The 16,765-nt window shown below is 35.1% G+C and overlaps 3 protein-coding genes and 1 long non-coding RNA gene across 5 annotated transcripts; 3 read left to right on the top strand and 1 right to left on the bottom strand.

Moving 5' to 3' along the window:
• Positions 1–2,014: 2,014 nt before the first annotated feature.
• Positions 2,015–6,147, bottom strand: LOC130726081 (uncharacterized). The gene is made up of 6 exons (XM_057577302.1): positions 5,937–6,147; positions 4,804–5,207; positions 4,356–4,546; positions 3,899–4,045; positions 2,851–3,075; positions 2,015–2,605 (listed from the first exon to the last, which is right to left on the bottom strand). Exons 2-6 carry the CDS (start codon positions 5,035–5,037, stop codon positions 2,380–2,382), a joined length of 1,023 nt encoding a protein of 340 aa, XP_057433285.1. The 5' UTR covers positions 5,038–5,207; positions 5,937–6,147; the 3' UTR covers positions 2,015–2,379.
• A 1,302-nt stretch (positions 6,148–7,449) lies between these two features.
• Positions 7,450–11,129, top strand: LOC130724490 (ABC transporter G family member 26-like). Its single transcript, XM_057575719.1, has 9 exons — positions 7,450–7,717; positions 7,799–8,088; positions 8,321–8,476; positions 8,593–8,776; positions 8,872–9,150; positions 9,231–9,515; positions 9,598–9,882; positions 9,974–10,081; positions 10,754–11,129. Exons 1-9 carry the CDS (start codon positions 7,526–7,528, stop codon positions 11,018–11,020), a joined length of 2,046 nt encoding a protein of 681 aa, XP_057431702.1. The 5' UTR covers positions 7,450–7,525; the 3' UTR covers positions 11,021–11,129.
• Positions 11,130–11,697: 568 nt separating this feature from the next.
• LOC130721951 (uncharacterized) lies at positions 11,698–14,853 on the top strand. Of its 2 annotated transcripts, XR_009013731.1 has the most exons (4): positions 11,698–11,931; positions 14,056–14,199; positions 14,514–14,613; positions 14,708–14,853. It is a non-coding gene; the product is annotated as an uncharacterized LOC130721951 (long non-coding RNA). The 2 variants fall into 2 exon arrangements; XR_009013730.1 differs by lacking the exon at positions 11,698–11,931 and having other exon boundaries at positions 13,657–14,199.
• A 96-nt stretch (positions 14,854–14,949) lies between these two features.
• LOC130725308 (60S ribosomal protein L29-1-like) lies at positions 14,950–15,582 on the top strand. The gene is made up of 2 exons (XM_057576550.1): positions 14,950–15,054; positions 15,131–15,582. The coding sequence occupies exons 1-2, from the start codon at positions 14,950–14,952 to the stop codon at positions 15,371–15,373; spliced, it is 348 nt and encodes a 115-aa protein (XP_057432533.1). The 3' UTR covers positions 15,374–15,582.
• The last annotated feature ends 1,183 nt before the right edge of the window (positions 15,583–16,765 follow it).

Below are 16,765 nucleotides of genomic sequence, written 5' to 3'. Positions count from 1 at the left end.
TCAGCTTGAGTGTGCATGTTTGTTCTTTCATTTCCTTATGTGTATGTGGATTGTAAAAGCGCTCATAGATATTTATTCTTGCAAGTTGTAAGTGTTGTTTGGTAACCCTATGAGCTTTTATTCTATACATCTTTGTCAAAAAAAAAAACAAAGGGGGTCCAAATCAAACAAGGGCCTAAAATTAGGTACTAAAAGTGAGTAAGTCATAACGTTATTACATGTTGTAACACTCCGTCAATTTTAATGGTAGAAAATTGAAGAGCGTTAGCAACACTTACTTTAACACTTTATTTTCAAATATTCCTTTCGTTGATTGGTTGAAATTGAAAGTGTGACTCATATTTGTATGGGTCCTGCATGAATTTTAACCAATCAATAAAAAAAGTGTTAAACGAGTTCGCTAGCATTTTTCTAAAAATTTACATTAATAAGATTTTTTTGGTAACCGATGTTCACACAATCCCTGGTGACGATTAACCCATATCTGCTTGCTATGGTTGAACTAGTGTGCTATGAAGAAAATTTCATTCCACCATGTCATAATCCTTCGACATATCCAACTTCAAAGCCATGCCATCTTTCGTCCTTGTAATCTTCTTTATGTAGTGGAAGCACTAGAATGCAATCAGCGCAATATCGATGATAAGATGATCTAGAACAAAAGCTCTCTGGGTTTGACAGATAATATCAGGTAGGACTAGCTTAAGAGATTAGCCATAGTCTTTGGAATAATCTTAAAGATGACATTGCGGAGATTAATCGGTTTGAACTGAGAAGCCTAAGAAGCCTTCTCAATCTTAGGAATAAGCACAAGAAGAGTTTGATGAACAAAACCCGGGGACACCACGACATGCAACACTTGAAGGCACAACTCAGAAATCTCATCTCCAATAATACTCAAGCACTTCTTGTAAAACAAAGTCGACAGACCATCCCGCCTTGGGGCTTTCGTCGGATGCATATGAAAATATATTTTTGTTTTAATTATTACACAAAAAAAATTGTTTTAATTAAAATTTAAAGCGAAAGTTGTTATTCCTCCTATGAATATTGTGATTGATTAGTAAAACTGTTTTACACACTGTACATATTCATTAAACTCATATATTATTCTCCAAATGATTTATAAATCAAAACCATATTTATGATAAATTTTAATTTCAAATATGCTCTAATAATCAATCAACACAATTATACCAAAATTGCAGAAAATAAAATAACAAGTTTTTGGTATCATCAAAGTGGATCCCAAGTAATTTTGTCAAAACTTGTGTGACAAGTTCACTAAATATATTAAAAAGAAGGCAAAACAATTTGTTTTTTTAGGTGAAATAGAACAACAGCAGAAACAAAACGAAAAAGATAACTTGTTATTATCAAGTAGGAGTGAGTTCCAAGTCTTTGCCATATCAGGTAGGAGTGAGTTCCAAGTTGAGAATTCTCACCTATTTCTCAGACTCATCCTTGCAAGAGCATTTGCCGGTTTATTCATCTCTCGGCGCATGTTGAATCATCACATCCCAATTCTGGTTCAGTAAGCTCATTGGTCAAGTTAGCTGCACAAGAATGCAAGTTAAAAGACTTGTTACCGGTTAGCGCCTTGACAACGTCCATACAATCTGAGCCACATACGTTGTCATATCTATTTGTTATTGAGCCTGTTGTAAGTTAGAAGTAGTTCGGCAGTTTGTCAGAAATAGCTAAACAGCTTGGTTGACAGTTAGATACTGACTTGTATTCATGAATGAATGAAGCAAAAGCTCATTTTCAAATACCGATTCTTGTATTACAATCCTTATTGATGTGCTTCAATACCAATTAACTTCTTACATTTCAATTCATAAAAAAAGTCGTGTACTTATAATCTTAAAGTGCATGTTAACGTTCATTTGCATTGATGTCAACGAATATCCGAACATATTCAACATCCGTGCTTTTCAGTTTTAGTGAAGTCAGAATGTCCTTGGCAAGATCAATATTTCTGTAAACAGACATTCCAATACTCAACTACCGGTTTGAGCTGAAAATTAGATTGTCCCCTGCATATATTAACCCTTGTGGAAAATACAGTGAACAAAATCCAGGAGTGAGCAAGAATACTCCCTCAATCATTAGAGAAAAACAAAATCTTAAATGCGTTTCTATATAGACTTTTGAAACACAAAATGGGCAAGGTTTAAAATTGAATGTTAGAAATAATTGCTTTAATGAGTGCTTCAAATAACTTCTTTTGTCCTGTGTAACTGTGAAGAAATGTATTCGTTTTCCCAAATAATAGCATCCATAATTCCATATCAACTTGAGCTTGCTCACATCTAAAGCTTCCAGAGTTGTGGCTGCCAGTTTCCAATGAGTCATTGAAAATTCTTGACTAAAATGCTATCCAGGGTATTCATTTTCCCTAATAATGACATCGAGATCAGCTTGAAGTTTGCTCACATCTAAGCTTGTGGAAGCTGTGGCGGCCAGTTTCATTTCATACTCAGCTACTTCTCTTCTAATTCTATCAGTTGCCAGGATTTTCTCAGATATTTGTTCAAAACCTTTATGGATGCTAACCAGGAGCCTATAAACCTGCAGTCCTGTTGGATCTTTCTTTGCTTCCCTGTAAGCATAAACAAGAGAAAAGAAATTGCATATTAGGTGAAAAACAAAATCAGCCATGACATAAATAATATTTATAGCCAGATCTCTACTGATATTCATGGTGTTTCATGTCTCTTTCTTCTCTCTATTCCCTCTATTTGTTCCCATGTATATTTCCATTTCATTTCTTGTTTCTTGTGTGTGCATATTCATTAACATAACTGTGTGGGCATGTGGAATTGCTCCATAATAAAACTTTCATACCTGAAGACAATTTCATCTGCAACAGCATATGTCCGATGCAAGCGCTCCTGGATAGAATTACTCTCCAATTGAACCTCCCTGGTTTCTTTTAAAATCCGCTCAATATCAGCATCTTGCTTCCGACTATTTTTTGTAATCTCCTTTATCCGGTGAGTATAAGATTTCCTGGATGCTACTTTCTGCTGCTTCTCCAAATCAGCAAGAAGTTTTGTATGTTCCTCTTCCCTAGATAGATAGAGAATATCTGAGTCAAGAAGGCACATGCATCTTTGAGGTAAATCTGATCATGTGAAGACATCAATCTACTAAAAGCATTACAGAGTTAAGATGAAATCAGTTGGAAGTTTGGCACATTCAGTATTTTATATGGAAAAAACATACATCAAGTTGCTCATGTCCTTTTTGTCAAGTTCTCCATTCAAACAATGACAAGTGGACTTTATTTCTAAATATAAATAACATCTATTAAGACTTTGTTGTTAAATTTAAAAAAATTATACACACGTTACTACATGATTGGAGAACTTGATGGAAATTATAAGGAACTAAAGATGCAATAGATACAAAGTCAAAAATTCCTGAAATAAAATAAATAAAGAGGAGCCAGGGACTAAATTTAATGTGTCTCTAGATTATTTCTATGAGCTTATGAGAGGCCAGTTCATTTATTGTTAAATTCAGCAATATGGCTTTAGTGCATAAAGAGCTATAAAAAAGAGAACATCTAACCAGTTTCAATTTCACAGTCATGAAAAGAAGAAAGATAGAAGGCAGCATTCTTCATTAAAGCCATACATGAAGGGAATCAAGATGGATGGTGTAATGAAAACTGTGTACTATGAACAGACAATTCCCAGTGAAAACTGAAAACTAGAAAGCATGTGACTCATTGATTGTCTCCAGCTCGGGTTTCTAAAATGCAGTAAGCAGAGGCTTATTATCTTAAGCCATTGTTTAAAATTGCATTTTAATCCTGTTTTTACAAACTTTTGAATATTGTTTCAGTTGGCTAAAACAACGTAAAATGAACTAACTATTGGATATGCACCTATTTTGAATTTCAGATGAAATGAACTGCTCTTCCTGCTGAACTTCTCTCAACTTTTGGAGCATTGCTTGTGCATCTGGACTATTTGAATATAGAGACTCTTCAAGATTTCTCTTTCTCTCTTCCAAGGGTTTTCTTACAGTATCCCTGTGACACATTGAAATTTAGTGAAGTTAACAATCTTTCCAGTGATTGTACTATCGCAAGAAATAAATATAATATTATTAGTTTTATCTAAAAATACACATACATATACATGTATTATTACGTGCATTAATGTGTGTATGTTTATACAGATATATGTTTGTCCTTCATTGGAAAGGTCAAATTTGAACATTGAAATATTCTATATTGACATTTTGCACCTAATCCAAAATTTAAAATAATCCTATAGTGATCTGTATCGAATATAGTAATATTTGGTTAGTGTCATATATATATGAACAGATTGACCTACCACTCTGACTCTAAAGTCGAAAGGTAATTGGTTTTTGCTTGTACTTGCTCATTCAACTGCTCAATGTAGAAGTCAACAGAATGTTGATTATTAAATGCCATTTCAGCTGCTGCCTTCATCAGTTCCAGTTCTTGTTCAAGATGCTCCACTTCTGAAGTCCTCACAGTTACTTCATCGATGAGTTCTTTCTCCTGAATTTGAAATTTATCAGTTTCAAATCTTATCTAGTCAAGCATCAGGCCTAAGGAAAAGAAGCACTTCAGCCGTATATTTTGCATATGCATTGCTAATAAGTCAAAATAAGACTTATAATCCAATAATTCTTCTTTGCTCTACACATTTCACATATTTGGAAATATTATATATAGAAATGAGAAAGGGCTGAAATGCTGAATATAAGCATTTTAGCTTAATCTAAGGATATCATGAGTTTATTTGGGAAATATACCTTTTGTTTCAAGACTGTCAAATGCCCATCACCAACAGGAGCAGATTTCTCTTCATTTCCAAATGAACCTCTTCCAGCACCAACCTGTCCTTCAGTCAATTCCTTTTCAACTAATACACAATTCAATTCATCCCTGCTAAAACCTTCCATCTTGGAGTTGGACTCATCTTTTACTGACTGATTTATTGAGGCATCACCCTTGGTACCTTCTGTTTCAGGTGTCTGTGTCTCCATTCTGAGACAATCTAATTTGCTTTCAACTTTAGAATAGTGACCAGCTACCCTTAACCATCTGCCTTTTAGCTGAGTCCTCAGAAGAAATTCATAAGTTTTCTTCTTAGTTTGTTTCAAGCACTGGTATTTTTATCGTTTGCAACGTTCCACTTTCAGGCGACTCCTAACTCCTATTTACAAAATATTATCAACTTAGACAGGTATATTCTGCTTTTAAGACTAAATCCAAAAAATAACAATAACAAGAAGAAAAGCAAGCAGATACACCAAATTAGCAACAAGCATCTAAGATACTATATAATGTCATTTTTCCGCGCAAATAAAGATCATAAAGCTCCTGTATCAAAAAGAGAGAAGGCAAAAAACTGAAAAAAGAATGCTCCAATGACCAAATGATTGAATTCAAAGCAACATGGGCTAAGTTGGTTAAGTTTCGATCGTTTTCGAGAACTGTAATAACAAACTACCTCATTACTATAAGTAACCCTACTTCCCTCATTCTATTAGGAATGCAAATGAACCAAAAGGTACTTAAATTTCAATTATCCAAAATGATAATTAACTGACTTCAAATTGTAACAGACTAATACATTGATTCTTATAAAGAGATAAATAAAGTCATCATCAAAAGATAACAGTGTCAAAGAACAATATCATGCACAGATTTTGATATCAACCTATAGCTACTAGACTAAATTTTACAGAAAAATTTCAAAAAAAAAGGGGAAAAATTAATAAAAAGACTTGGACAGTGTTCAATAATCTCAGATTCTCAACAAATTGAAAATCATGTCAAAAAAATTAACTTTTTATGATTTCCCATATTTTCTGAGCATCCAAACACAGACCCAGAAAAAAAAAAAACACAAGATTTCAGCATTTTGAGATTCTCACAGTACCTTATGGAAGCTGGTATTTTGGCCGCAACCCAGATTCGCAACCGCGGAGGCGATGCCGGTGATGGTGACTCGGTCCGGAACTGAGTCGGAAGAGAGTTAACTCGGAAACGACGCCGTATAGAGGATGAAAAACTTGGGAATTCTCTTCTTCGTCTTGAGCTTGACTCTCTTGGTGCGGCAACTGGCAAACTCTGTTTGATAGCCATTTCACACGCACTTGGCAGCAACAAATTTTTTAACACTTTTTTTTATTAAACAAGTTTTATATAAATCTTATTAAAGAATTTCATTTTTAATGAAACTTACATGGATTTTTTATTATATAATATATAAAAGAAATTAAATGAAAAAATGTACTAAGAGTATTACCATAAAAATTTATATTTGTTTTGAAATTAATTTTTTATGATAAACTTGTGGGCCAGTCAGAAGTTTCCTAGTTGCAAGAATAGACACTTAAGTACAACGAACCATAAAGACACCATTTGCTTTTATACTTTAAGAACGATGACTTATGGGCTTGTAGGCTCGTCAATGACTTCCTAGTCGCAAGGCTCGCCTGATTAAATTATAAGCCTGATGATGGACGACCTCCTCTAGATGACCCATGGATCGTGGTGAGTGAGGGTCCCCAACAAGAGATCTCGAGGCAAGCGATGCACATTCGCGAAGCAGTCCCCCTAATTTGAAGGACTTCAGGGTGACTAACCCAAGATCAGATAAGACTCCATGTTTTTGGCGACCTCTCATCCAACTTGATGAACTTTAGAAATGACTCACTTATGTATAATGTTCGCCAATGTATAAGATTTGCTAGTATATTGTTTATAGTGCGTATGGACTCTTGGGTTGTATTTATGTAAGGCTGATGGGTCCGATTATAAATTAGGATTTAAGGTTACATTTTTTCTACTACAAAAGGAAAATTGTTCACTTATATTGAGCATGTTTATTTTTTCACTTGACTTAATACTAAACAGTGGCTAAAGTTTTATGAACTCTAACTTTCGGTAGTTCCTTGGCCACCATCATTGTTCACGCGATGTGAACATTGGTGTCATTACTAGGGTCAAACCCATGACCACATGCTTAAAAACCACTTTTACTTGAAATTTTGTCTGGTTATAAATATTAAATAACTAATTTTCTATTCAGCTTTTTATATAGTCCTGTTAATTAAAAAAAATATTATTAGAATCGACACATTTAAAATGAAAAGGTATACTTTACAAGATGAAATGCGAGAACTGTCTTTGAATAAAATTGTAAATTATGATGATTATGATAAAATATGCACCATTATAATAACTATTCAGTAACTTACCAAACCAAATTTATTCATTTTCTTGTCATGAGTTTATGCATATCATAATGGTTGAAATTATATGTAAAAAGTGTGATAATGGTTGAAAGGGCATGTGAGGAGGACTAAAGTGCACCAACAAGACCATGCCAGAGAAAGTATATGACATACCAACCAAAATTCTAGTTCCATATATAGGCAAGCTTTTGCAGTTGACTCAACTCAACACATCTACATTTGATTCTCAGACTTTGCTTCAAACTATCTCTTATTGATTTCACAGGTCATGGAAATTGGCAGAGAGGATGAGCTTATAGACATTTCAATTTCACCCTCATCAGGTGCTTCCACAAACATAGTAAGGAACTATGGTCACAACAAGGAGTTCATGTCTCATCAAAATAGGTACTCAGAGATTGACATAGTAGTTGAAGATTCCAGTTCCAATCACAATCCACCCCTCCCCATATTTCTAAAGGTATTAGTACATAATGACATTATTCTATAGCTAATAGCTTCATTTGAAATCAGTTACACTTCATTTCTGTTTAATGTGTAGTTTGAAGATGTGGAGTTTAAGGTGAGAAATAGCCAAGCTGGCTCTAATAACCCTGTGAAGACCATGGTGTCAAAGGTATCCACACAACTCACTGTGGAAGATGAGAGATACAAGAGAATTTTGAAGGGCATCACAGGAAGCATTGGCCCTGGTGAAATTCTTGCTCTGATGGGTCCTTCTGGAAGTGGGAAGACGACCTTGTTGAGAGTTATAGGAGGAAGGTTGCTTGACAATGTAAAGGGGAAAATAACTTACAATGATGTTAAATTTACTGCAGCTATCAAGAGGAGGTTAAGTGGTTATCTGACCTTATAGACATTGTGCATGTTTGGAAACCTTCTATTCTTCTAAAGTCAAAATCAATTCTGGCGAGAAGCTTCTGTGAGTAGCTTCTGAGTTTTGGAATTGATTCTGATGAAGGAGAATATGATCCAAGCATGCTAATAATCATGTGGTAAAGCAAGTACTTGATACTTTCATAGAACATTGAGATAAGCTAACTTTGTTATTTTTTGCTTATAGGATTGGATTTGTGACACAAGAGGATGTTCTTTTCCCACAATTAACTGTGGAAGAAACACTAATCTTCTCAGCATTCCTAAGGCTGCCAAACAATATGAGCAAGCAGGAAAAATATGAGAAAGTAGATGACACTGTCAAGCAACTAGGCCTTGAAAGGTATGTTTTGCAATTTGGCATACATTTCAATGTCTTGCATATCGAAGTTAACCAGAAGTTCCTTCAAAAGAAAGACATAACAAAGTTTTCCTATACAATGTCTTGCATAACCATAGATGTCGCAACACGAAAATAGGTGGAGGATATCTCAAAGGCATATCAGGAGGGGAAAGGAAGAGAACCAGCATAGGCTATGAAATTCTTGTTGACCCTTCATTGTTGTTGCTTGATGAACCAACTTCAGGCCTTGATTCCACCTCAGCAAACAAACTCCTTCTCACACTTCAAGAACTTGCTAAGGTGTTTGAAACCAAATTTTATCACTTGCCATTGCAGATGTAGAATCCCCAATTCAGAATATATGCTGAAATAAGTTACATTTGATTTACCTATAGGATGGAAGGACCATAATCACAACAATACATCAGCCATCCAGCAGAATCTTTCACATGTTTGACAAACTTCTTCTGATATCAGAAGGCTATCCAGTTTACTATGGGAAAGCTAGAGAAACGATGGAGTACTTTTCTTCTTTGAGGTTCATACCGCAAATACCGATGAATCCAGCAGAGTTCTTGCTTGACTTGGCAACTGGTCAAGTGAATGACATAAGTGTTCCAACAGATATTTTTCAAGATCATGAATCTTCTGACACTTCAAAAAATGTTATTAAAGTAGGAACTTAGGAACTCCTACACATTAAGTACATGCTCTATCTCTTTTCCTCTTGTTAATTGTTTGTTCTCTTTGTCAGTATCTACAACTCAAGTACAAAGCTTTACTGGAGCCAAAAGAGAAAGAAAAGAACCATGGAGCACCAAACACACCAGAACACCTTCAACTAGCCATTCAGGTTAAGAAAGAGTGGACACTGAGTTGGTTTGACCAATTCATGATTCTCTCTAGGAGAACATTCAAAGCAAGATGCAAGGACTACTTTGATAAGTTAAGACTAGTTCAAGCCCTTGGACTTGCACTTCTGTTAGGCCTCCTTTGGTGGAAATCTTCAACAAACACAGAGGCTCAACTCAGAGATCAAGTAATATCCATGACATAACTTTGATTATATTACAAGATTCACTGATTGAGATACTAATCAGTAATCACTATCAATGTTGCAGGTTGGTCTAGTGTTTTATATCTGTATATTCTGGACATCTACATGCATTTTTGGAGCAGTTTATGTCTTTCCATTTGAAAAGTACTACTTGATAAAAGAAAGGAAAGCTGATATGTACAGATTAAGTGTCTACTATGCATGCAGCACTCTCTGTGACATGGTGGCACATGTTTTCTATCCTACATTTTTCATGATTATCTTGTACTTCATGGCTGGTTTTAAGAGGACTGTCGCTTGCTTCTTCCTCACATTGTTTACTGTTCTGCTCATAGCTATAACAAGTCAAGTAAGTTATGTCAATAACAATATTGAGAATGAGTTAGTGTTTTACACTTCAATTAATATCTAGTTTTTCACACCAATATCTTTGTTACCAGGGAGCAGGAGAACTTTTTGGAGCTGCAGTTATGAGTATTAAAAGATCAGGGAATGCTGCTTCTTTGATACTAATGTTATTCCTTCTTACAGGTGGCTACTATGTCCAGGTATGTGCAATCTTTCTTAGTGCAATTTTTTTTCGACTAAGTAGTCACTTGTCCTCGTCCCTAAAACATATGAGGTCGGTCAACTTAGTTCCTAGAAGATGGAAATAGGCAAAATAGTTCCTAAAAGATGAAAAATGATCAAATTAATGCTTGAGTTACGAAAATTAAGATCAATGTAGTTCTTAAAAGGTGGTCCATCTGAGTCCCTGCATCCCTGCAAAGACTAAATTGAATATTTTTTTCATCTTTCATGAACTATTTTGACTATTTCTATAGTTTTTGGACTTAATTGACTGTGTTAGGAACTGAAATGACTATTGAGTTAATTTTTTTCAATAATGAGTATCAAGTATCAACTATACATAACTAGAATTAAAAAAAAAGTCAAACCTATTGTTATAAAACTCCCCTATGTGCGAGGATCAGAGAGAGAATGGATCCACTTTGTGGATCTAGTGTATGCAGTCTTACCTTGCATTCTTGCAAGAGGCTGATTTCACAGCTCAACCGGTGACTGGAATGTCACATGACAACAAGCCCTCGGGACATAACTAGAAAATATGTTACAAGTTTGTGGAATGAGTTGCAATCAATGTAAAACTCTCATACTCATTCATTTCCATTATTGAGCAAGAGTTCAAACACTAACAGAAGACATGCTTTTTGTTGCAGCACATACCAAAGTTCATGAGGTGGTTGAAGTATTTGTCATTCATGTACTATGGTTTCAGGCTTCTTCTGAAGGTGCAGTATTCAGGAGACCAACTATATGATTGTGAAAGCTTGGGAGGGTGCAGGCCCCTCCAAAGTTCACCTACATTTGACACAGTGAACTTGAAAGGTGGCTTAGAAGAAGTTTGGGTTCTGCTAGCCATGGCTATATGTTTCCGCTTGTTAGCATACTTTTTCCTCCGCAAAAGAATTGATGTCCGCAACTAAGCTATGAATGGTGTAGTTTCCTGAAAAGAATCATAGAACGTTTGGTTCCGCATTATAATTGAAAGATTCGTAATCACTAATGGAGAGAAGCTATACTTTCTGAAATTACTGTGGTTCATAATCACTATCAATAATTCTACTAAGATGCAGTTTTAAATTACAAAGCTACTTTACTTTCATTGCAATTCTTTTCTAATAGAAGGAAGTCATGTAATTTGTTTTAACTACTATAAGATGCCTACCAATTATGACATGTATATGATATGCACAATGTTTTCTTTCCCCCAACATAAAAAATTGATATAAAAATGTAGAATAATGCTTTTTTATGCAAGACAAATTAATACTTTTGACACAGTTTTAATTATCAAAATACAGCTCAGAGTCGGTGAGTGAACAAATAAATAAATGTGCTTAATAGATTAGACTATTATCTATCTATATAATATACTAAAGGAAAGTTTTTTTCTAGAAGATTTTGCCACGTGTCATGTAACACCCCGTTTTTAATTAAAATAATGTTGGTATTTTATTTTAATTAAAATTATATTGTATGGTGGTTTAATAGGTGATATAATAATACTTTAATGAAATAAAATATTTTTTTTGTGATGCTGGGTGTGTTTTATGAAATGGAAGAGAGCTAAGGGGTGAAAGTTAGGATTAAAAATAGAGACAAGGACTAGGAGAGATTTTAGGATTTTTAGTTTAGCCCTTGAGGAATTAGGTTTAGATGGTTTAATAAGGATGGCGAAGCAGCTAAAGAAAAAAAAAAATAAGAAAGAAGAGGACGTGTGAAAGAAGGAGAAAAAAAGAAGAAGAAGGCTGTGCGTGAAGTAGCAGGAAGAGAGGGAGAGCGGATCGGCTTCGGAGAATTCGATCGGGAACGGGGAGTTGCACTCAATCCAAAGGTAAGGGTGAGATTTTGAGTTTCTAATGGAATTATGGTGAATGATATTAGGGATTTGGGAGATGTAGAATTGTTTCTGTTAATGATGTTCTGGAAATCTGATTTGAAATCCATTGATTTTAGGATTTTCTTTTGTGTGATTGAACGGGGTGAGGGCAGAACCATAGTATGCTAGGAGTTTTGGGTTGAGGTTCCCTTTTGATTTTCTTTATGATCACGCACATAAGGACTGTTAGGTAGCATGCTTGTTAGGTTTTGTGTCTTGTTTGATGAGAAACAACTTTAATCACTTATTTTGGAACATAAAACGGATTGGTCATTTTCCTGGTATGAACCGTGACTTTTGAAGCCTTTTAGAGCCTGTTTAGAGTGCTCGAATAATGTTGCGTTGAACTGAGAAAGTGTAGGCCTTTGAAAGATCTTTCTGGAATGATATGGTACATAATTTTTGGTTGAGAGACGAGGTCTGTAAGTTCAGTTTAGTAAACCATGTTTTTCTGCGCTCTGTATCTGCTATCTCCGCCAGTGAACTTCAACGTGATTTTTCACCTTGTTATTGTGCCCAGAAAATTCTTTGATGAACTAGAAAGTGGTAGAGTTTTCTGTTAGCTTTTCAAATTGAGGTCATTTGTAATTTTTGAACAAGTAACGAATCCTGTAGGTTATCTCTACTGAAATATGTTTCTGCTGTGAGCGTAATTCCTGAACTGATATATGATTTATGCACGGATTTGATGATGCTGTGCTGCTGTCCAAAATTTCCTGGGCTGGACAGTACACTTCGAGACCTGTTTTCGCCCAGTTAGAGTGCTCAAATGAAGATGTGATCAACTAAGAAATTGTAGGACTTTAAGTTAGCTTTCTAGGCATATAAAATACATGATTTTTGGTTCAGTAACGAATTCAGGAGACCGCTTTTAGTGGCTGGTGTTCCTGCTGTTTTTTCAGATTACGGAAATTCTGATTGTTTTGAAAATATAATTAGATTTAGCTTACATGTTGTAGGAAAGTTAAGGTCTTTATGTGCCATGTATTAGCTATGAGGATGATGCATGTGGCTGAACACCTTTAGCATGAAATCCATAATTTATTTACCATATGTGATAGCTTCTTCCATGATTGCATGCTTAAGTGAGTTATTTCATTGATTTGGTGCCAAAATTGCCTAAGATGTCAGGGTAATTGTATAGTTGATAAAAATGCATGTGTGCTGAATTGTGTTGTTTTAAGCGATGTTAGTGATGTAGTGATATAGGCGCAATGCCTCATGTTGAAGTGATGATTATGAGATGTATACGTCCTTTTGAGTCGCATAGCATCTGCATACTCTGTGATGGCCTGTATTGGCGATTTGTGATGAAGGCTTATGCCTTGTGCCTCCAATAATTGGCAATTAGTGATGAGGGCTGAAGCCCTGTTGGTACCACATACATATGCATAGTCATTGTTGTGTTCGAATTGTATCCGAGTTGATGATGTTATTTGTGACTGTTTTAGTAACTGAGCTATATGAATATAAAAAGAAGTGGTGTGGCATTAATCTAGCATATTTATTGCCATTCTTATATTTATGATACTCGATATCTCACCCCTTCTGTTTGAATGTTATTCTTGTTGGTAACGTGCAGGTAATCAGGAGGAGTAGTCTATAGCCTTTATTTCGAGTTGGAATCCTTGCTCTGATACGTAGCACTCGGGGGGGGGGGGGGGGAAATGGACGCTTGTTTTCCTTCTGTTATAATTTGAATTAAGTTGTTATTCGAGAAGTTGTTTCTGTTTTAAGTTGTGGGCAAGATACTATGTTTTCTTTAAGTTTTAAAGACATTGGATTCGCTGCATAACTATTTGTCAAAGTGAACTAGTTCAAAGACTAATTAACTATCACAAGAGCATCTATTTATAATATAGTAACTATGAAGCGCGCAATGTAGCGCTGCCAAATCATCTATCTTATACTCACATAAGTTTGCCACATCAGAATTTTTAATTACATGTCATTGCATCTCCTACATTTTACACAACATACTATCAATTGAACCCTTGCCATTTCTATGCGCCGTTTTTTGCGTTCTTCTCTTTTCCCCTCTCCAGCATATCGAGCATTGATTCAAGACTATTTCTTTAGGGGACGCGCCGATCTAGAATGCCACCTCCTCTTAGCTTGCGGCCGCCACTTCCATTCTCTCACAAACTGAGCTACAACCACCAAATCGCTTGCACAATCGCACTACTCTCGCCGGGACAAACACCACCGTCGTTCACGCATCTGGTTTGCTTCTTTGACGTTTTATCTCTTCCTTCTCTGTTTGAAAATGATTTATCATGCTGATGAACAAATTGTTATTGTTATTCTTTTGTTAGTATGTTGTCTATTACCATTATGTACAGTGAAGCTCTGAGATGCTTGACAGTTTTGATACAATTAATTTAATTTGGAATGAAATTGAACTTGATCCCAATCTTTTCAAATTCTTTTGTTATTGTTATTCTTTTGTTAGTATGTTGTCTATCTGGTGTGGCTTATGGCAACAAGGAGGTATCATTCTTTCTTATCAAAACATATTTTCCTTTGAAAATTGACAGCCTCTTTTACTTGATGCACGCTACATGTTGCTAATTTGCTATGCGATTGGCAAATCTTAAAACCCGACCAATCCACATCGAGCTCAAGGTCTTAATGAAGGTAATATTTCTCTCTTCCATTTCACTTACAGTTGATCTACTAATCTATGGCATTTTCACATTTCTGATATAATAAGTGGTTGTGTGTGTTTCAGTTTAAGGATCTCAGGCTAGAACCCACTCAGGCCTTCACGAATCACGATGATGATCAGACTAAGGAGCCCAAGATGTTGTTTGCTCTGATCCACTTCAGAAGATGCCTACTAAGATCCGACGCTTCTTTTGAGACTCCCTTCTAAGGTTTGCATTCAACTTTTACATCTATGATTGCCCAATTTTGTATTTATAATCACAGCTTCATTGTTTGATCACTGAATCCTCGCATTTGAGCTCTTATATGAAGCATCCTTCCTCTAATCCGAATTCTCTTTCTCAATTCATTGACATTCTTAATAAGAAAATATGTTGTAATCCTTTTTACTTTTCTGAATACCTAAACCATGTAATATTCAGGTTACTTGTGAATGTCACGATGAAAAACCTAGATTGACATTAAGAAACTTGGATAAAAGTTTTAGTTCTCATTATTCTGTTGCGCAGGAAAAACCCTAGCTCCTCAACCAGATCTTGAAGAGACTGCCAAGTCGAAGAATCACACCGCTCACAACCAGTCCTACAAGGCACACAAAAACGGCATCAAGAAGCCCAAGAGGCACCGCCACACTTTCACCAAAGGGATGGATCCCAAGTTTCTGAAGAATCATAGGTACACTAGGAAGCACAACAAGAAGGATGTTGAATCCGTCACTGAAGAAGAGTAAAGTGCTGGTCAGTGGTCACTGATGGGGCTATTTGGATTCTTAGCTTAGATTTCTTATTCAGGCTCTATATGTTTTGTTTTGTTTCAAACCTTTCTCTATATTACAGTCATTTTCATGGTTTGTTCTGAATCCAGACAGAATGGAATGGTTGATTTGATAACATTATTGTTCTATTTTGTTGAAGACATTTAAATTTTATCAGAGTTTTAGTTCCCATATTAAATTGAAAAAGAAAAGCTCAAACTTCCTTTCATATCTGTGTTTGTATTGCTATATATGTTTGTACTGCCACGACGTAGAAATTAGAAACCCACATGCTTGCTACATATGTGTGTTTGTACTGCCATGAAATTTCCTTAAAAACCAATGCTTGGATAAGGAATTGCAATATAGGAGCCAAGAACATCCACTATAGGAGCAAAACAAAAAGCAAGGAAGGGCAAAAGTGCAAACAAGGCCTCAACATAACATATAATAGGACATAACTTTAATTAACTGTCATTTTTGTAATTTAGACATTTTAACTTTTGAATGTTGCACATGTCATCTTCTACGACCTTACAAAGGTTGAAATTCAAATTCCCTTTCAATGGCGTATTTGCTCTTTTTTGCTCTCTTCATATCATATCTTATTAGTTAAATGAAAAATGATTCCATTCAATACATGTACAATGATATGATAAATGAAAATTTGTTTCAAAGTCATTTAATTTTCTTACTTCTAATATATTAAGATTAATTAACTAAAGTATAGCTATATTTACAAGACTGCGCATCGCGCGGGTCTTAGTCTAGTATAATATTAATAGAATATTATAATATTTAAAAGATGATGTAACTGAAAGAGACAAATAGTGTGGTATGTTATGTTAGACATTTCATTTTTATTTTTATTGTAGAAAATAAGATAAATGAATGATATGATTTGTGATATTATAAAAATCAAAAAATATGAAAAAAAAAGTATAGAAATAAGATTTAAAAAAATGAACTGTAAGTGAATTATTAGTCGGTACTATGTAATATTTGATGTACAAAGTTGTGTGCACAGTGCACTGCTTGTTGTCACTTCTCTCACTTCTGAAGTTGATCAGAAGTAGCATAAGAAATGAGGTTTAAATTGTGTCATCCAAAAGCTTAGAATTTCAAACGATTAAGAGCATTGTTGCTTGAGCCGATATCGTTTTGTGCAGCGGAAATATAAGAGCAGGGAAGGACTCAATGCAACTTTGTTTTTCTAGAACACCATTTAGACATACAACTTTGTTTAAATGTCATAACCTGTTGCGGAGAACCACCATGGTAGGTGATAGGTCTATGCATCATCACCCATATCAATAATAGTAATTTTAGTTGACAACCCAATTTCACCTCCACCTCATATAATCTATA

The sequence above is a fragment of the Lotus japonicus genome, chromosome 6 (genome assembly GCF_012489685.1).
Source record: "Lotus japonicus ecotype B-129 chromosome 6, LjGifu_v1.2".
NCBI lineage: Eukaryota > Viridiplantae > Streptophyta > Magnoliopsida > Fabales > Fabaceae > Lotus > Lotus japonicus.
Note: the sequence above shows the minus strand (reverse complement) of the source record. Positions and strands in the feature narration are given on the sequence as shown.

Excerpts from the sequence above, each read along its gene's own strand:
- LOC130725308 (XM_057576550.1), top strand. The coding sequence starts at position 14,950 with ATGAAGCATCCTTCCTCTAATCCGAATTCTCTTTCTCAATTCATTGAC. Across the intron at positions 15,055-15,130 it reads TTTCTGAATACCTAAACCAT|TTCTCATTATTCTGTTGCGC; the intron begins GTAATATTCAGG and ends TAAAAGTTTTAG.
- LOC130724490 (XM_057575719.1), top strand. The coding sequence starts at position 7,526 with ATGGAAATTGGCAGAGAGGATGAGCTTATAGACATTTCAATTTCACCC. Across the intron at positions 8,089-8,320 it reads ACTGCAGCTATCAAGAGGAG|GATTGGATTTGTGACACAAG; the intron begins GTTAAGTGGTTA and ends TTTTGCTTATAG. Across the intron at positions 10,082-10,753 it reads CAGGTGGCTACTATGTCCAG|CACATACCAAAGTTCATGAG; the intron begins GTATGTGCAATC and ends TTTTTGTTGCAG.
- LOC130726081 (XM_057577302.1), bottom strand. The coding sequence starts at position 5,037 with ATGGAGACACAGACACCTGAAACAGAAGGTACCAAGGGTGATGCCTCA. Across the intron at positions 3,076-3,898 it reads TCATCTGAAATTCAAAATAG|GGAAGAGGAACATACAAAAC; the intron begins GTGCATATCCAA and ends CTATCTATCTAG. Across the intron at positions 2,606-2,850 it reads GCAGATGAAATTGTCTTCAG|GGAAGCAAAGAAAGATCCAA; the intron begins GTATGAAAGTTT and ends TTATGCTTACAG.